Source organism: Phacochoerus africanus, chromosome 3 (assembly GCF_016906955.1).
Source record: "Phacochoerus africanus isolate WHEZ1 chromosome 3, ROS_Pafr_v1, whole genome shotgun sequence".
NCBI lineage: Eukaryota > Metazoa > Chordata > Mammalia > Artiodactyla > Suidae > Phacochoerus > Phacochoerus africanus.
The window spans coordinates 111561189-111582113 of record NC_062546.1 but is presented as its reverse complement, the minus strand read 5'-3'; the positions used below and the strand labels follow the sequence as shown (position 1 = coordinate 111582113).

The 20925-nt window shown below is 43.5% G+C and overlaps 1 protein-coding gene across 1 annotated transcript; it reads right to left on the bottom strand.

Moving 5' to 3' along the window:
- Positions 1-217: 217 nt before the first annotated feature.
- On the bottom strand, positions 218-4168 carry SLC25A4 (solute carrier family 25 member 4). Its single transcript, XM_047772348.1, has 4 exons — positions 3931-4168; positions 2175-2661; positions 1503-1643; positions 218-407 (listed from the first exon to the last, which is right to left on the bottom strand). Exons 1-4 carry the CDS (start codon positions 4039-4041, stop codon positions 250-252), a joined length of 897 nt encoding a protein of 298 aa, XP_047628304.1. The 5' UTR covers positions 4042-4168; the 3' UTR covers positions 218-249.
- Positions 4169-20925: the final 16757 nt, after the last annotated feature.

Below are 20925 nucleotides of genomic sequence, written 5' to 3'. Positions count from 1 at the left end.
TTTTCTTCATTATCAGTTCTTCAGTTAATTGTATAAGTATGATAAGTTACTTTATATTATGGGAATTTAAATGTAAAATAAATACAAAATACATCTGTGGTTTAATGGACACTCAGTGAAGCATTTTTTTTTTCTGAGGTATTCCTTTCAGTCTGGTTTTATCCCAGATCTTTCCTTTGACTTCCCCTAGGAAGAGTCTATTAAACCACACAATGGATCTGGAACCAAGAAACTTGAGTTTTAATTACATTAGACATACTTTTTGATCTCATCATACAATACCAATACAAAAGCACCGCCCATGCCTCTCAATACGTTTGACCAGGCACCTTTGAAGAAAGCCTTGGGTCCTTCATCTTTTGCTATCTTCCTCCAGCAGTCCACTGTCCCAGTGTACATAATATCCGCTGTGGAAACAAAGGTCAGTAAGGGTTCCATAATTCTGGAGGAGAGACTTTTCCTCCAAAGGACACCTGCACAGTGTTACCAGTGTGATAAAAGGAAGGTCACACTGAGCCTTAGACCCAGCATCATGTACCTTCAGCTGGACACCCCCTTCCCTTGCATAACTGCTGGGCAGGCTCTCTTGTCATTCCTACTTCAACTCAAGATCAAGAGAATTGGAGTGATGAACCAACTAATTCACAGATGCCTCACAGGAAGGGAGGAGGCTGGAGGGGAAGCATTAAGCTGGGTGGTCCCCTTTGTTACAGATGAGAAAATTGAAGCCTAGTCTCAGATTATACTGCCCAAGTTAAAACACAGTTAAAAGAGATGCAATTATTAAGTTGCACCATATGAAACACTTAGTTATTTTTTATTTTAAAAGTGGCAATTTCATTTGTTTCAACCTATGGAAGCCAAAACTAATTCTACTGCAACAGACCTTCAGGCCATCTCCTCCCCCATCTAAATCACCCTCCCCCCAAATACTTGTAATAACAGATAAGTAGTTTTAAATAAATGAGCTGATTACTTCAATTCTTTCCCCTTGTTTCTGCAACCAGGCTCCAAGGGAAAAGGGCTTAAGGCCTCAATGATGCTAGATACCTAGTTAAATTCACTTTTTTTTCTTGTTTTCTTTTTAGGGCCATATCTGCAGCATATGTAAGTTCCCAGGCTAGGGGTCAAATCAGAGCTGCAGCTGCCGGCCTACACCACAGCCACAGCAATGATGGATCCTTAACCCACTAGGCAAGGCCAGGGATCGAACCCGCATTCTCATGGATACTAGTTGGATTCATTACCGCTGAGCCATGACTGGAACTCCAAATTCACTTCTAAATATCCCATTTTTGGTGTTCTTATCATTTCTTTGATTTAAAAAATAAAAACTTTTCTCTAAAGGAATAGCTGAGAATGTTAGGGAGGAGTCATTATAATTATAATCATTCTAAGTTCTCACATAATCTTAACAACTTAGAATAATGAGTGCTCCAAAAAGCAATGACTAGTGTTCTTCTTGAGCAGAAAAACAAGATTTAGCTAGGTCTCAAGCTTACCCCCTTTCCGGCCAGACTGCATCATCATCCTACGGCGGACAGTGTCAAAGGGGTAGGACACCAGCCCTGCCACCGCCGTCACGGTCTGGGCAATCATCCAGCTCACGATAATGTGCACATTCTTGGGGTCGGGCAGCATCCCTGTGGGCAGAGCCAAGAGGCCAAATGGCTATGACGTGATTCCTTTGAGCAGCTGAGCAAAAAGCAGGTGGGGATGGAGGAAAGTCCACGGAACCTCCAACTCCATGCCCCAGCCTTCCAGAGAGGACTGCCCCTCGATGAGTGATGAGTGCCTCCAGAGTAACCAGGCAGCCAACAAAAGCTGGTGGCACCATCTCTGGATCTGAGAAGCCAGAGCTGTGCCCAGTGCACAGGGAGTGATGAAGTGGCTCCAAGTTCAACTTGGTGACCAACAGAGGGAGCTGACTCCCCCCTCCCCCCTTTGTCCTCTCTGAGTAACTCAAGGCCAGAGCTGACTTCAGTAGAGGGCAAGGAGAACCCCTAGCTATGTATCCACGCCTCACCACCTCCTCACTGAGAAGTCTCAGTTTAGCCCAGGGACTAGGGGAAAACGAGATTAACCAACAAAGTCTATGAGCCTGAGATCCTTCAGGATCCCCTGTGCATACACACCCCTCCTCCCTTCTCTGCACCCCGCTGCCCTTCTCTCACCCTTGGCAGTATCATAGACTCCAAAGTAGGCGGCTCTGTAGATAATGATGCCCTGGACAGAGACGTTGAAACCCTGGTAGAGACCCCGCAGGCCATCGGACTTGAAGATCTTGGCGAGACAGTTGCCCAGGCCAGTGAACTCACGCTGGGCGGCACCCTTGCCCACATCGGCAGCCAGCCTGGTCCTAGCAAAGTCCAGCGGGTAGACAAAGCAGAGGGAGGTGGCCCCAGCTGCCCCACCGGAAGCCAGGTTACCAGCAAAGTAGCGCCAGAACTGCTTATGCCGGTCCACGCCCCCCAGGAAGATCTGCTTGTATTTGTCCTTGAAGGCGAAGTTGAGAGCTTGGGTGGGAAAGTAACGGATCACGTTGGCCAGGTTACCCCTCCAGAAGGAGAGAAAGCCCTGCTCCTTGGGGATTCTCACCACGCAATCAATGATCCCTTTGTACTGCTTTTCAGCACTGATCTGTTTGCTGGCATGCTGGACCTGTGGGGAGGAGCGGGAGGACAGGCAGGGCAGAGAGGAGGAAAGAGCACAGGAGAATAAGGTTTGTACTTCCTTGATTTCCCTTTTTTAAAAAGCATGGGAAAAATCTAATGGATGATGAGCAAATAGCTACTTGGATAATAAGCCCCCCCAAATCCAATTTTGCCTTAATTATCTGGGCATTTGAGAGAAAAGGTTCTGGTCCAAATAAGTGGAAGAGATGCTTTAATTGTATAAAGGGAGTCATTTATTTGTTGCATTTACCCTAGGTGCCAGAACTAAACTAGGGGCTTACTGGGGGACAAAAATGATTAAAGATCCTTGCACCAAAGGACACCTGCTCTGACTTGATAGACGTGATGGGCAGGAGATGGCTATTCCTCAGTCTGTCTCTAGTCTCCCTGGAAACCAAGATCTCTGAGTAGAAGGATCTCCAACATAAGTAGAAAGAATCTGCTAGGTATTACAGCCTGAAATTTTCAAGGAGATTATCCAAGTAATTAATTACTGAGGAGTTGTTTCGGTGGGCAATTTGTGGGGGTTTTCTTGTTAGTGATCATTCTGAATCCCAACTGAGGAGGCCTAATTCCTCATTGAGGGTCCCTTGCCTTTTGGGCAAGTGGAGGAGGAAAAAAAAAAAAGAGATGAGATGATGAGCACAAGCCATTTAGACACCAGGCTGGAGAGGAAAAGATTTGGGGAAAGGATAAGTCGATCCAAGTTGATGAAAACTGTTTCTTAGTCTCTCAAAACCTGTTTCTTCATGTGTAAAATGGGGGAAATAACACCTGTCTTGCAGAGGTCATACAAAGATGAATAACGTAATAGGTTATGTCAGTCTAGAGTACAGCGCTCGGGACACCGTGATAACCTTGAGTAATAATTATTTTAATGTCTTTATTGTAAAAGGTGGATGCAGGTAAGAGGGTGCAAGGGACATTGACAAGAGGGGAGACTGACCCAAGAGGCCTAAGGGTTATGCCCGCGCTGTCCCCGGATCAGGATCTGGCTGGCTGCAACCTACTTGGGGTGGGTTTCCATATATAGACACCCGCGCGCGGGGCGCCACCCGACACCAAGAATCCGCTACTGACGCTGGACCCGTCTCTGCGCAGAGGGCACCTTCCCCTTCGCGCAGGCCGTGCGCTGGGCCCGGGCCTAGCGCGGCTCTTCGGCAGCCCAGCGCCCTGCTTCCTCTCGCTCCACGGCTCTCCTGGGCCCCGCGCGTCCGGCCCCGCGCTCCCCTCGCCGCACCCGCGCTGTCCTCACCTGCAGCAGCAGTTTGACCCTCTCGATGGGGGCGACCGCGGTCTTGGAGATGGCAGCGGCAACGCCGCCAGCCAAGAAGTCCTTCAGAAAGCTCCAAGCCTGATCACTCATGGTGACAGCCGGGCACACACCGCCTCCGGGAGCCGCGCTCTCGCTTTCTCTGCCCGGCCTGACACGGCCACCCCTGCTCAGTCCCTGCGCAACGCGAAGGGGCCGCTTGTCTCGCCCTGCAACCAGCCTTATATGCCCCGCCCAGCCTCTCGCGAGAGGAGGAGGGCCCCGGGGCCGTGCGCGCCCCGCGCATTGGCTGGGCAGGTGCTCGGACCCCCCGGCGCCCCCACCTCTCCAGAGGGCAACGGGGGCGAAGGCGCTTCCGGGAGGCAGGGGTGGGCCGGGGGCTGTGCCTCCACCTGGGACGTTTAAAGGGCAAATTCATGTTATCTGTCCCGCGACCAGAGGGAACACCGTGTCTCTGCAGCATGTGGGCAGCTGTATTTATAGCACAAGGAGGCTTAGGCCGGGACGGACCTGGGCACGGACACGGGACCCGCGGCCTCCAGCCGGGCTCGCCTTAACCTCCGGCCTGCACGCGACCCGCTACTGGCCAAGGCATTTCACGTTATTTTTTTCTTCTTCCTTGCAACGGTGTCCTTCACCAGAACTCCCTGCCTGGATGTGGGCCTCTTCCGAGTTGTGCGCTCTCACAGATAAATTAAGATCCGCCAGAATAAATACACTAAATTCACTTGATGCCGTGATTGCTTCATATAATCTGGCGAACTACTGAATCCCTCTTCTCTTCATTCAATCTTTCATTCATTCTGCTATCAAAAGTTTCTGTGCCCAGCACCCAGTGGCACCAGGACAGCCCAAATACAAGGGGCCGCTAGGTGAATACCTGTTTTAGCAAGTTGTATGTTGCTTTACTCTCAGGTCAGGCTGTCACCCCGTGACACACAGCCCCTGATAACACTAAGAACAGGAATTTATAGAACACTTTTTCTTTCTTTCTTTCTTCCTTCCCTTTTTTTTTTTTTTTTTCCTTTTTGTAAATCTCTTAAGGGCTTAATGTTCCGCTCTGCTCTCAATGGAATCTCAGCACATGTTCTGGGCAGAATGTTCTCAGGCAGCTGGCGGCTTCTAGAGGGTCAGTGCAGTTCCCTTTCTATTGGAATAGCTGGGTGACCAGGATGTTAAGTAAGAGAAGGTCGAAGCCTTGGCTGTACTTGTCTCTTTTTAATAGAGACCTGGGGTTGGGGAGATATATACTATCTAGTCCTAGGAATTGATGGCAATTTGTTTTTTCAACTATATTACTATGAGCTTTGATTTTTCCTTAACTCATTTTTTTTTAGACAGGTAATATAATCATACAGGTTTTCAAATGCATCTGTTCCTTTCCCTAGAATGATCTAAACTCTTTACACTTCTCAGTTCTCTTGCTATGTTTATCAGTGTTCCTTTGTACACTGGACAAAGTTTATTCATTTTTTCACAAGCTTACTGCTGAGTGCAGACAGACATAGTGTTGGTATTGAGCGAGCTGCCCCTCTGTGTCACCCTGGGTCTAGAGGCTCCAGTAGAACAGAGGTCACTTAGTTGGGTGCCAGGACCACAAAGGGTATGCGTTTATCCGAGATTGGAGCAGGCTAGAGTTCAGAAATCCAGTGAACTGTATGAAAGCTTATCGAAGTGCAAATTTACCAAGGTCAGAGCAGGCAGAAGGTCAAGAATTCAGCATAAACACAAAAGCCATTTATACATTCACTCAACAAACACTTCTGTACTTACTGAGTACCTGGAACTAAGTTTGTCTCTGTGGATTCAATATAAGTAAGTTATGGCTCAGTCTCCAAGAACCCCCCAAATATGCCCATGGCAGCTGAGGACATATTTGTCACTTGTTCAGTTTTATTATGGCTTCATATATAGAGTTCCCTGAGACACAATCCACGTATTAGTCGTTTTACTTATTTTTTGGTTTTGGTGGGCGCAGGCAGTGGGCATGTGGAAGTTCCTGGACCAGGGATCAAATCCATGCCACAGCAGCGACCTGAGCCACTGCAATGACAACACCAGATCTGTAACCTGCTAAACTACCAGGGAACTCCCACATATTAGTTATTTTAAATTATGGTAGTGTGCTGAATTCTCTCCTTAGCAGGTGCCTAAACCATTTTCTTCTGAATTGTGCAATAGAGATGTATCTTATTTTTATTATGGAAAGTAATGCTGCTATATAGATACTTCTGCATAAATTTCGTTTTCCCCTTAAATTTTTCCCTTCTCATGTATTCCCAAAATGGAATACATAGATTGAACATCTTTAAGGTGTTTTTGTTCCCACTACAGATTGAGAGATTGTTCTTTGGAAGAACTGTATGATATCACTTATAAGTGGAATCTAAAAAATACAACAATCTAGTGAATGTAACAGAAAAAGAAACAGACTCACAGATATAGAAGACAAACTAGTGATTACCAGTCAGGGGGGAGGGGGCAATAGAGGGGAAGGGATTTAGAGGTACAAACTGTTAGGTATAAAATAAGCTACAAAAGGAGTTCCCTGGTGGCTCAGTGGGTTAAGAACCTGGTGTGGTCACTGCTATGGTGCAGGTTCCATCCCTGGCCCAGGAACTTCCACACGCCAAGGGTGCAGCCAAAAATAAATAAATAAGCTACAAATATATATTGTATAACACAAGGAATATAGCCAATATTTTATAATTGTAAATGGAGTATAAACTTTAAAAACTATAGATTACTATATTGTATGCCTGTAAGTTACATAATATTGTATATCAACTATACTTCAATTAAAAAAAAAAACAAAACAGGAGTTCCCATTGTGGCTCAGCAGATTACTAACTGATGGGTCAGTATCCATGAGGATGAGGGTTTGAACCCTGGCCTTGCTCAGTGGGTTGAGGATCCGGCATTGCCCAAGTTGCAGCATAGGTTGCAGCTATGGCTCAGATCTGGCATCATTATGGCTGTGGCATAGGCTGGTAGTTGCAGCTCCAATTTGACTCTGCCTGGGAACTCCCATATGCTGCAGGTACAGCCCTAAAAAGCAAATAATAATGATAATAATAATAATATTTTTAAAAATAGTTGCCTGGATTTATTTTTATTGTCCAGTTGTCCAATTATTTAACATCACAGGAAGACTTTTTAACAATCATGTAAGTTAAATTAAATATTAACTTAACATACTAATTCGGGAAGTTACACCTAATTTTACCAATCAGAATTTTTAGTATTTTCTAAATGGGAGATAACATATTTCTCCTTGGCTTCTGTCCAATTATCCTGTTATATCAAGGGAGCTGTAGCTGGAATACTTGATTAGGTTTTTCATGGAAACCCATACACTGTCCTCTGCCTCCACAGACTTTCTCAGAAAGGAGAGCCCTCAGGTGCCCCCAAGAGCATGAGCTCTTGGATCACAAGATCTGGGTATCACTTACACAGGGAGGGGAGAGGGTGGCACTCAGAACATGTGTCTGCCTGCCAATCCCAGCACTTGGTGGCTTTCTGCCAGCATGAGAATGGACAAGGCATATCAGATAAGAGAGAAAACTCTGCTTTCAAATGTGGCATAGTACCCAGACACTGGGGTGGGTGGGGAGAAGGCTGTTAGAAATGAGAGTAGGGTATTGAGTGAATCTTTGGATTTTAGTGGCAGCCTTTAAAGAATTAGTCTCTTACCAAATTGGGGCTAGAGGATGAGAGCTGCTAAAGAGGAAGAAATAAAGAAAAACACTCCAGGATTTGATGATGATGAGGCTAACACACCGCCTGTGTATACATGTATCTCTAAAACTGCTAGGAATTAGAACACGCTGTTATTATTTGTTCATGTGGTAAATATGGGCATTAAGCAAAGAGGAATGAATTCTAAAAACTTACTTTTTGATCATATATGAATTGTGGAATCAGTCAAAGGAATTTACAGACTCATTTATATATGTGCATTGATGCACTATTTCAAAAAGACCAAACAAGGAGTTCCCACTGTGGCTCAGGGGATTAAGAACCCAACTAGTATACATGAGGATTCAGGTTCAATCCCCGGCCTCACTCAGTGGGTTAAGGATCTGGAATTGCTGTGTCCGTGGCATAGGCCAGCAGCTGCAGCTCTAATTCTACCCTTAGCCTGGGAACTTCCACATACCACAAGTGTGGCCCTAAAAAGTTAAAAAAAGAAAAAAATACCAAACAAAATGAACACATTATTTCTCTACAGTTCTCACTCAGGGATCTTAATAATTAAAACAATACCTTAATTAACAAATTATTTAAAATCAGGTGCCTTAATGGTAAAGCCCATGCATATTTATGCAAAACACTCCAACAGCCAGTTCCTACTTAGTTCATGCCAAGAAAATTATGAAACTACAAAGTGTGCCTTTTTTTTTTTAACCTTTTTTAGGGCCGCACCCGTGGCATATGGAGGTTCCCAGGCTAGGGGTCAAATCAGGTACAGCTGCCAGCCCATGCCACAGCCACAGCAATGCCAGATCCAAGGCATGTCTGCAAATTACACCACAGTTCATGGCAATGCAGGATCCTTAACCCACTGAGTGAGGACAGGGATCGAACCTGCAACCTCATGGTTCCTAGTCAGATTCGTTTCCGCCTCACCATGACGAGAACTTCAAAAATGTGTCCTATTTTAAACCCATTTGTTCATTGTAGGATCTTCTTACCCTTTTCTGATCAGTTCCCTTGGGTTTCCACTTTCTACTTTTATCCATCAAAATAGAATTTATCTGAACTACTCACATACCATTCATTCATTCATTCATTCACTCACTCATTGGTTCCTTTTTATCTTTCATTGGGTGTTATTGAATGCAAACACTGTTGGGCACTGGTGCTATAAAAATCAGAAGGATAAGACCGCTGTCAAGCTCACATGGCAGGAGCAGACTCACTTGTGCTGCCTGCAAGGTTGTTCAAGTGGGGGCAGGGGGCGGTGGGGACACAGGTCCAAGTAGAGTTGTGGGTGTACTTCCAGTGAATGCCTTTCAAAGTGCTACCCTGGTCAGAGCTTGCATTTTTACGTTTTGTGAATACTTATGACAAAAAAAAAATTGTTAGAAAGATTTTAGGCATCATTTAAAGGAGGTGATTTCTGCGGCAGAGGATCCACTGAATTCTCAAAAAGATGGTCCGTGGGATTTTTTTTCTCCCAGAAGACACTTGTCTGTGGAGAAACTAGCTCAGAATTTACTAAAGGCAGGGATCCTGGGTGCTTTCAGCCCCTGAAGCCTGTCCCCACCTACAGAAGTGGACCCCCTCTTCCTAAGGAGAGGTCCATAACCTCTTCTCACTTAGGATCCCCTCTTGACTTTATCCACAACTCCAATAAGCATAGGCCATCCTCTATAGCATAGTTAAACCCCCCCTTTTTTTTTAAATGCACCTGTCATAATGTCTTCCCACTATAACCATCCATCCTCCATGTTTCACTGACTTCATTGAATTCCAGCCTCTGTGAATAAAGCCTGGACTTGTCTTGACTGCTTCACTAAGTACGTTTTGAATTAGCTCCCCTAGTAGTTAGTGTTTCCTTATGCCAGCAATTGCTTTTTAAAACGCCTGCTTTATTCCTATGGTTATTTTAATCAACGTTTTAAAAATGTTAGACCATTTTTGCTCCCCTGGCTGTTGAAGAAAAGTATTTTGCTGTTTTAGTGTATGAAGTCTTTTTCCCCATAGGTTTGCCTTTACCCCATGACCCTTTCTTTCCTTTTTCAGTCAGTTAGATGTTCTGTGTCATTGCTTCGGAAAAAGAAGATATTCAGAAAGCAAAGTAAACAAAGCACCTATTCTCGGTCTTCAAAGGAAGAGAAAGAATTCAAGTCTGCCTGGGAGATTTGATAGAGCACCTGAGGGAAAGCAGAACTACCGGCCCAGCCCATCCCTCCAAAGACTGCGATAAATCTTCCCAAACTTGGGGAGAATGGAAGAGGGTTAGAGAGAAAGCAAGTGGGGAGATGTCCGCCTGGGTCGCTAGAAGACAGGTTCCTATGCCCTCCCCTGCCCAGGGTGGCAGTGAGAAGTGGGGGGAGACCCGGCCGGGTGGTGTTGTAGGACGCAGGTCAGAGGCAGCCTGGCAGAGTTCTTTCAACATGAAAGGCACCTGCAGGTTAGCTTGCCCACATGAAGGGCCTAGAAAGCCCCATTACGTTCCTCCTGCTCCTACAGGCTGTGGGAGCAGCAGAATAACATTCTGTAACCAAGGACACCAAAGTCAGCTGAGGGAAAGCCAGACCTGATGAGCCCCGTGTTTGGAAATGAGGCAGATGTCAGGCGTGACCTCCGCCGGGCAATGACTGAAATCCAGAAGGGAGTAAGGAAGGACCTGGCAGCTGAAACCAACATGGGGAGATCCAGACCCCAGGTCCCTTCCACCCTGCCCTTCTTCCAACAGACACCCCTGGGATGTAGATGAATCCTAAGAAAAAAGGGGGGCTTGCATTGTTTCCTCCGCTTGGCAGAATGGAGCCCTTTCATAGAAATTAAATTGCTTTGCAGCTGAGTTTTTGTGGCAATATTCGTACTTGCTATGGTATTGTCTTCCTCTTAAAAAACAATATACTAAAGACATATCATAATTTTGGAGACTCTTAACTGTTGCTCATTTCATCAAGCACATTTCTTCAACAAGGAGAGGTAATCTTAGCTGAGAACATGTGGGTGGGTGGGGGTGGGGGTGGGGGTGTTAGGGGAAGGAGGAACTCTAGGAAGTTTTCTCTACTAATCTCTATGAAACTCCAGCTTATGCATTTCTATTAAATGTCTAAACTGAATAAGTACAATAACTATTTTTTAATGTATAAGCTCCATGATTGTTAAATATAATAGTTGTTCAATAAAAGTTTGTTAAATGAATGGAGAAATACTGTGATTCAATTTCTAGTGCACTTGTTCTTAAATTTTTCCAATGATGGAGCACCCGGAACCCACCCTGACTTTTGTGGAGCACCATAAAATGCAGGTACATGGAATTTGGTCATTTTATAGGAGTATATGGACTAGCATAAATATTACTGGTTACAACGCGTGTTGCCATATAAAACCACAGCCATGGGAGTTCCTGTCGTGGCACAGTGGTTAACGAATCTGACTAGGAACCAAGAGGTTACGGATTCGATCCCTGGCCTTGCTCAGTGGATTAAGGATCTGGCATTGCCCTGAGCTGTGGTGTAGGTGGCAGACACGGCTCAGATCCCCAGTTGCTGTCACTCTGGCATAGGCTGGCAGCTACCGCTCCAATTAGACCCCTAGCCTGGAAACCTCCATATGCCGTGGGAGCAGCCCTAGAAAAGGCAAAAAAGACAAAAACCAACCAAACAAAAAAACCATAGTCATTTCAGTGGTGGATTTGATCATTTCTACCATAGTTCTGTCAACTTTTCCGTTACACATTTTAAGTCTTTGTTCTTAAAGGCATACACAATTTGAATTGCTTCTTGGCCAATCCAGTTTTTATCATTAAGTTTTAGTCCTCTTCCTCTGTAGTGATATTTATGCCCTAAAGTCTCTGTCCCCTAAATGAACAGAGCAAGAGCTATTTTTTCTTTAGTTTGGATTTTCCTAGTCTCTCTTTTTAAAAAAATTATTAAAATATAGTTGAATTATAATATTGTGCCAATTTATGCTGTATAGCAAAGTGACTCAGTCATACATATATATATACATATATTCTTTCCTAAAATTATTATTTTCCATCATGGTCTATTCTAGGAAATTTGATATAGTCCCTTGTGCTATATACACTAGGACTTTACTGTCTATCCATTCTAAAAGTAATAGTTTGCATCTACTAACCCCAAAGTCCCAGTCCATCCCATTTCCTCCCCTCTCCCCCTTGGCAACCACAAGTCTGTTCTCTGTGTCTGTGAATCTGCTTCTGTTTCATATAAAGGTTCATTTGTGCCATACTTTAGATTCCACATAGAAGCGATATCATATGGTATTTTTCCTTCTCTTTCTGACTTACTTCACTTAGTATGATAATCTCTAGTTGCATCTGCCTGCCTAGTTTATATTTTTCTATTCCTTTGCTTTCAACTATTCCTGTATGTTTGAGGTATGTTTTCCACAAACCTTTATATTTTCTTTTTTTCTTAAAAAAAAAAGTCTAGGAGTTCCAGCTGTGGTACAGTGGGTCAAGATTCTATTGCTGTGGCCAGCTCAGGTCACTGTGGAGGTGTGGGTTTGATACCCTGCCCAGTACAGTGGGTTAAAGGATCTGACATTGCTGCAGCTGCAGCCTGAGTCACAGCTGTGGCTCAGAATCAATCCCTGGCCCTGGAACTTCCACATGCTGTAAATGCAGTCATAAAAAGTTAAAAAAAAAAAAAAGGATAAGTTGATAATCTTATTCTTTTTTTTTTTTTTTTGGTCATTTTGCCTTTTCCAGGGCCGCTCCCGCAGCATATGGAGGTTCCCAGGCTAGGGGTCTAATTGGAGCGCTAGCCGCCAGCCTATGCCAGAGTGACAGCAACTGGGGATCCGAGCCGTGTCTGCCACCTACACCACAGCTCAGGGCAATGCCGGATCCTTAATCCACTGAGCAAGGCCAGGGATCGAACCCGCAACCTCATCGTTTCTAGTCAGATTCGTTAACCATTGAGCCACAACGGGAACTCCAATAATCTTATTCTTTTAGCTGGAGTTGGATCCATTTCTATTTGTTGTGACCACTGATATATTTTTAAAATTTGAAATAATTAGAGATTCAAAAGAAACTAAAAAGGAATCAATTCACATATTTTAAATTTTTATTTCTGCCATTTTATTTTATGTTTTCTATTTGTCCTCCTTTTTCTTCATGTTCTTGAAAATTGCCTTTTCTTTTTTTTTTTTTGTCTTTTTAGGCGCACCCCTGGCATATCCAAGTTCCCAGGCTAGCTAGGGGTTGAATCGGAGCTACAGCTGCTGGCCTAGGCCACAGAAACGCAGGATGTGAGCTGTGTCTACGAACTGCACCACTGCTTATGGCAGTGCCAGATCCCTGACCCACTGAGTGAGGCCGGGGATCATACCCACAACCGGATGGTTACTAGTTGGGTTCGTGAGCTGCGAAGGGAACTCCGAAAGTTGCCATTTATGTCAGTTATTTACCAGGAATAGCCTATGCCTACCATTATATATGTTTCTGAATTACATACTAAGGTGTTAATAACACTATTATCATTTTAGGTGGCTATTGTTTTGCCAGGTTCTGAGAATGCCAAATTTCCCCTCTTGGCCTATTTAGGGGAATCTCTCCAGACTGTGATGCCAATTTATTCACTACTTCAGAAAACACTAAAGCCAAATTAATAAGGAATTGACTAACTGTGAAACATATGTAGCTGGCAGTGGATAAGACCAGCTCTGAAAAAAAAAAAAAAAAAAAAAAGACCAGCTCCGAAATTGTTTGAATTTTGTAGCATTATTCAATATGGCCAGTAGGGGGAGGTCACATATAGCTATCCTAAAAACAGGATTCTAAGTCTCCTTTATTAAAAACCTGTCAATGGTACACTAAAACGAGAGAAAAAAAAAACTTTCTACTTTAAAAAAAACATACTAGTATAGCCTCAAAATAGTATACAAAAAGAATTAAGTCAAAGCAGAGACTGTCCTATGCGAAAAGAAAGCACGTCTAAGTACATGCTGTAACAAGAAATGCTCTTTAAACATAAAGACATAAAGAGACTAGAAGTAAAAAGATAGAGGTGTTCCCGTCATGGTGCAGTGGAAACGAATCCAAATAGTATCCATGAGGATGCGGGTTTGATCCCTGGCCTTCCTCAGGGGGATAAGGCTCCAGTGTTGCCCTGAGCTGTGGTGTAGGTCGCAGATGTGGCTCGGATTCCACGTTGTTGTGGCTATGGCATAGGCCCTGGGCTACAGTTCTGATTAGACCCCTAGCCTGGGAACTTCCATATGCCGCAAGTGCGGACCTAAAAAGCAAACAAACAGACAAACAAACAAACAAAAAAAGATAGAAAAAGGCATAACAGAAAGAATATTATCAAGAATAAAGAAGGTCATTTCATAAAGATAAAAGGGTTGATTCATGAAGATGATATACTAATCCTAAATGTTTATGCATCTAAAAGCAGAGCTTTAGGATACACAAAGCAAAAATTGATATAACTGCAAGGAGAAATAGATAAATCCATAGAGATTTCATTCATTATCTCTCTACTGGTTTCTTAGGGCTGCTGTAACAAATTACCACAAACTGGGTGGCTGAACACAACAGAAATTTATTCTCTCACAGTTCTCGAAGCTAGAAATCCAAAATCAAGGTTTAGTAGAATACAAGACCAATGTACAAAAAACAACTGTCTTTCTACATAACTGCAATGAACACACTTGGATATTGAATTAAGAAATAACATTTATAATTGCATCAAAAATATGAAATACTTAGGAATAAATCTGACAAAATAGATCAAATTCAACCCTGATCAAAATCTCTGCAAGCCTTTTTGGAGGTAGTTATTGACAAACTGGTTCTTAAGTTCATGTGGAAATTCAAAGGACACAGACTAGCCAAGACAACCTTGAGAAAGTAGAATTAAGTTAGAGAACTAACACTACCTGCTTTCAAGACATTTTAAAACTATAATCTAGACAGTGTGATGTCCGTGTGAAGATAAACACACAGATCAATGGAAAAAAAAAGAAATACAAGAAATGGATCCACACATATTTAGACCATTTTTGACAAAGATGCAAAAGTAATTAAGTGGATAAAGGATAGTATTTTTCAACAAATAATACATGAACCATTGGATATCCAGACACACACACACACAAAAAAACCCAAAACAAAAAACTTTACTCCACATCTAATTCCAATGTAAAAATTAACTCAAAATGAATCATAGACCTAAATGTAAAACCCAAACTATAAAAATTTCAAAAGAAAACAGAAGAAAATCCTTGTGACCTTGAATTGAGCAAAGATTTCTTGGATAGACTATTGAAATCATCATTAGTAAAAGAACAATGTAATAAACTGAACTTCATCAAACAAAAACTTCTCTTTTAAAGACACTGTTAACAGAATGAAAAGTTGTGCCATATCCTGGTAGAAAATATTTTCAAATTATGCATCTGAGAAGGGACTTGAATCCAGAATATACATACATACATATGTGTGTGTGTGTGTGTATGCAAAGATTTTTCAAAACTCAATAAGAAAACAAATAATCCAGTTTTATTTAAAAACTAGGGAGGGTAAGGATTGGAACAGACACATTACCAAGGAAGATATTGCCTACAGCACATAAAAAGATGCTCACTGTTAGCTTGGAGAGATGCAGATTAAAACCACAATGAGCTATCACTCCACATCTCTTAGAATGACTAAAATAAAAAAGACTAACCATACCAAATGTTGGCAAGTATGTAAAGCACCTGGAACTTTCACACTTTGCTGGTGGGGTAATACAATCGCTTTGGAAAATGACTGGGCAGTTTTGGGGTTTTCTTAAAAACTTAAAACATACACCCACTGTATGATCCAGCCATTCTGTTCCTAGATACTAAGAGAACTGAAAATACATGTTCATGCAAGGATTTGTACATAAATATTTTAGCAACTTTATAAATGATAAACCAAACTAACAACTCAAATATCCATCAACCGATGAACAGGTAAAATCTGACTTAACCACCCATAAAACGAAATACTACTCAGCAGTAAAAAAGAATGAATTATGGGGGAGGGTTTAAATTGTGGTAAAATACACGTAACATAAAAAGCGTTTCTGAAGCAGCACCTAGTGTATTAGTCAACATTGGCTGCAGAGGGATGATTTGCTTAATATAGAAAGAACAGAGCTAACCTTGTATTAACTTCTTTCTTGCAGACACCCTTTCCTGCCAAGCTTAGGTGCCTCGGAGTTGGCCATCTGCACTCATCCCTCCTCTCCTTCTCCACAGGGCTCTGGATGAATGGTGTTGGGCTTTGGGGCACGTTGCTGTGGCAACCTTCACCTACGGAGAGCGGAGCCCAGTTCCTCTGGAGCAGGAGGGTGGGCTCTGGAGCACTGCACCGCAGCCGCGCAGCTGCGGGAACGCGGCGAGGAAGGGGACTAGGGGCGTGGCGGGGGCCCAAAGGAGGTGGAAGGAAGCTGGGTGGGGATCACTGCCCCCTGCGTTCTCGGTGCCTGCGTTCGCCGAGCCCGAAGCAGCCCTGCCGAGCCCCATAGATATTCTGACGCAGCGCGCGCCGACTCTCGGTGGCTCTTGACTGCTGGGCGAGCCCAGGTTAGTCAGGAACGCGGGTGCGCGCCCCCTTCTCATCCCCGCAGTCCCTCCCAGACGCGCTGCCTTGACCCCACGTCGCGGCGGGAGGGGAGAACGCCGCCCCGAGAGCCGCAAAGCGGCACCAGCTCTCCCTGGGCTGACCCCGCAGTGGAGCCAGGCCCGCAGGTGCGGGGTTCCGCGACCCTGGGTCAGGGCCGCTGAGCTTCCGCGGACCCAAGCGGGAGACTGGTCCTGCATCCGAGCGACGCTGGCGTTATGGACTCGCTCCATCTGGCTCCCTACCTGCAACCCCCCCCGGGGGGGGGGGGGCGTTCCATAGTATTTTAGGGCCTCCAAGGGAGGTAGTTGGAAGGCGCTGGCCAAAGTGTGAATGGAGTGACCGAGGAATGGAGACTGCAACTGGGGCAGGTTGGGGATTGGATCAGAAGAAACTCCAGCCCTTGTAGTACATCGGGTGACAGCAGCAAGAGCTGTGACCCACAGATTTTAGAATTTTAATGGTATAGCGTGACCATGATTATCTGATTTGCATATGAAGCCCACCAGAAACATTGTTTTAGAATTGAATAGAGCAAAATTAGCAATAGCTATATAACTGCTAAGCATTCGAATTTTTTTTTGTCTCAAAGGAAAATCCGTTTCTGAGTTCTTATTTTTTTGCTATGAATAGTAGAAGATTCTCTTCCATTTAAAAAAGATATGCACTTTAAAACAATCTCTAGAAGTTCCCGTCGTGGCGCAGTGGTTAATAAATCCGACCAGGAACCATGAAGTTGCGGGTTTGATCCCTGACCTTGCTCAGTGGGTTGGGGATCCGGCGTTGCCGTGAGCTGTGGTGTAGGTCGAAGACATGGTTCGGATACCGAGTTGCTCTGGCTCTGGCGTAGGCCCATGGCTACAGCTCCAATTAGACCCCTAGCCTAGGAACCTCCATATGCCGCGGGCGCGGCCCTAGAAAAGGCAAAAAGACCAAAAAAAAAAAAAAAGAATCATACTAGGTTCACATTTAATCATTTTATAATTAAGGATCGTTCAGGTTAAAAATAATACCTAGTCACTGTGGAAAAATTAGAACTTAAGAAAATGTATGACCAAGAAAATATAAATCACCTCATAATTTGTATTTGGTGACCATCACCATTATCCATTATCAGGTTGATATATTTCTATCTAGTCCTTTAAAAATTAAATAAATAAAACAAAAATTAGGGTCCTTCCCGATTTTGTGAACATAGTTATTGTGAACATTTCAACAAACCATTAACTAGAACTTTAACATGAATTTTAATATCTGCTCAAGATTTTATGAAATGACATATAAAAAAACTATTTTTTTCTACTTTACTCTCAACACTCTATGCTCAATACTTTAATTGTATCCAAACATGTGTGGGATGTTTCCACACCAACCAATTCTCCATTTCTCCATGGGTGCCACCAACCAGGTGTGCTACCATTTAATTCAATTCTGCTACCTGGAGGTAGCATCCAATCCCTCAGATTACAGTCTCAGTCTCACAAGAATGCCTTCCACCTCCAGATACCAGCTGCAAGTCCTGATTGTCTCCTGTGCTTCAGAACACCTGGCTGTGAGTCAGTTTCCTATGACCCCCTTATCAGGTTCAATAATTTGGTTGAATAGCTCACAGACCTCAGCAAAACAGCCTACTTACTAGATGACTGGTTTATTATAAAAAGGTACAACTCAGGAACAGGCAAATGGAAGATCTTCATGAGGTAAGGTATGGGCGAGGGGTTGGGGGCTTCTATGCCCCTTCTTGGTGTGCCACCCTCTCAGCACCTATTCACCAACCTAGAAAACTTTAGGGATTTTTATGGAGGCTTCATCAGGTGGGGATAATGGATTATTGACACAATCTCCAGCCCTTCCCCCCACACCAAGGTTGATGGGTGGGGCCCACCAGTCCCCAGCTTCTAATTATGGCTTGGTTTTTCTGGAGACCAGCCCCCATCTAGGAGCCCACTAAGAGTTGCCTCCTTAAAACAAAAGGCTCTCATGTCACCCAGGAAATTCCAACGGATTTAGGAGCCCTGGGTAAGAAACTGGGGCAATGACAATATATTAGAACAAAAGATGCTCCTGGCACCTTTATCACTTAAAAAATTACAAAAGTTGTGGGAGCACTGACCAGGAGCCAGGGATGAAGACCAAAATATGTATTTCTTGTTCTATCACAATGACACAATTCCCCAATAAGTGTTGGGCATGTGAGTTATTACCAGTTATTGACTATTATATCTATTATATTTAATACTTCAGTGAATATGCATCAGCTTTTGTGTATTTAGTTAAGGTAAAAATGTGAATATCTTTAGGAATATTGCTAAAATTGCTATCTAGAAATTTATGCCAATTCACATTATAACTAACACTATATTTCATACCCCAGCATTCGCTTCCCTGGCCTACATTGGGGATATTAGTTATCTATTGCTACATAACAAATCACCTCCCCCCAATTTATCAGCTGAAAACATGGGTACTTGTTATCTCCAAGTTTCTGTTGGTGGGGAAGCTGGGCTGGGTGTCTCTGGCTCAGGGGCTGTTATAAGCCTGCAGTAGAGCTGTTGGAAAGGGCTGCTGAATGAAGCCTCAACCTGGAGAGGTGCCACTTCCAAGTTCACTCACTGGCTGTTAATCAGACACCCTCATTTCTTGTGATGTGGGCCATTCCCCAGGGCAGCTGGCCTCCCTCAGAGCAAGCAAGAGGCTTGGGGTTGAATTGGAGCTGCAATTGCCGGCCTACACCACAGCCACAGCAACGCCAGATCCGAGCCACATCTGCAATCTACACCACAGCTCACGGCATGCCCAAGTACTCTCTCTTTTTTTTCTAACCTTCTTTTGGAAGCAATGACTCATGATGTTGCCATATTCTATTTGCTACTGCAAGTCAGTTGGTCCAGCCCATGTTTGAGGGGAGGGCATATACAAGGACATGCATATCAAGGTCTGGAGACTATCACGGTATTTTCATTTTAAGATAAAGCTTTGCCAAAACTAACAGCCCATTTTATTTTGCTTATATTTGATTAACTGTATAGTTGAACACAGTTTTCTTTTTTACTAAGTTCATATTTTATCTAGTAAACTAATATTTATTGGGCACTTACAATTAGCCAGACATGGAGCTAAACATTTTATGTAATTCTCTCATGCAGTCTTTGCAACAATCCAATAATGTAGGCACTATTATCAATCCCATTTTACATATGAGGAAACTGAGACACAGAATGTGTCCTGTTATCAAAGATTATATAGGAATCCCCATTGTGGCTCAGTAGTAATGAACTCAACTAGTATCCATGAGGACATGGGTTCGATCCCTGGCCTTGCCCAGTGGTTTAAGGACTTGGCATTGCCGTGAGCTGTGGTGTAGATTGCAGATGTGGCTCGGATCTGGCGTTGCTGTGGCTGTGGTGTAGGCCGGCAATTGCAGCTCCAATTCAACCCCAAGCCTCAAAACTTCCATATGCCACAGGCTCAGCCCTAAAAAGAAAAAAAAAAAAAAGTATTGTGTAACTGGTAAGCAAGGGAGCGTGACAGTCCATGCTCTTAACCACAGTCTTCACAATCTTATATGTTTCTCATGCCCATATATGTACTTTACACGCACACATACATATATCAATGAACAATATATACAATTTAATTTTAAAGTTACACGTACATATCATACTGTATGAAGATTTTTGAATTTTTTTCACCGAACATTGTTTCTGAGATTTATCCAAGTTGATACATGCAGGTACTTTAGTTCAGTCATTTTAACTGCTGTGTATTGTTCTGTGGTGTGAATGAATCATTTATTTATTGAGCTAATTTCCTACTAAAAGAAGGTTAATTTTAATTTCTCTACATAGAGGTAATGCTATATGGAAGAGCTTTCTATACATTTTCTTGGACACATCTGCAAGACTTTCTCCAGGGTAGACACCTCCCATGGAAAAACTGACCCAAACAGTTGTGCCACTTTATTCACCAGCAGTGTATACAATTTTCTGATTTGCCTATAACCTTGCTGTGTTTGTTTGCTAAGGCCAACCAACAAAATACTACCACAGTCTGGGTAGCTTAAACAATAGAAATTAATCTTCCAATAATTCTAGAGGGTGGAAGTCAAAGATCAAAATGTCAGGCTTGGTTTCTTTGCTTTTTGGGGGGGGAGGGCAGCACCGCATATGCAGCATGTGGAGGTTCCCAGGATAGGATCTAATCAGACCTACAGCTGCCATCCTATGCCAGAGCCACAGCAATGCTGGATCTGAGCCACGTCTGCGACCTACACCACAGCTCATGGCAATGCCAGATCCTTAACCCCTGAGTGAAGCCAGGGATAGAACCTACATCCTTATGGATATTAGTTGATTCATTTCCTCTGTGCCACAATGGGAACTCTAGGCTTGGTTTCTTTTGTGGCATCTCTCCTTGGCTTGCCGATGGCTGCCTTCTCCCTGTACTGTCATGTGGTTTTCCCTCCGTGAGAGTCTTTGTGTCTGAATTTCTTCTTATGAGGATACCAGTCATATTGGATTTGGGCCCACCCAAACAACATCATTTTACCTTAATTACCTTTTTAAAGATGCTGTCTCCAAATACAGACACATTTTGAGGTACTGAGGGTTAAGGAAGCAATATCATCATATGAATTTTGGGAAGATACAATTCAGTCCATAGCACTT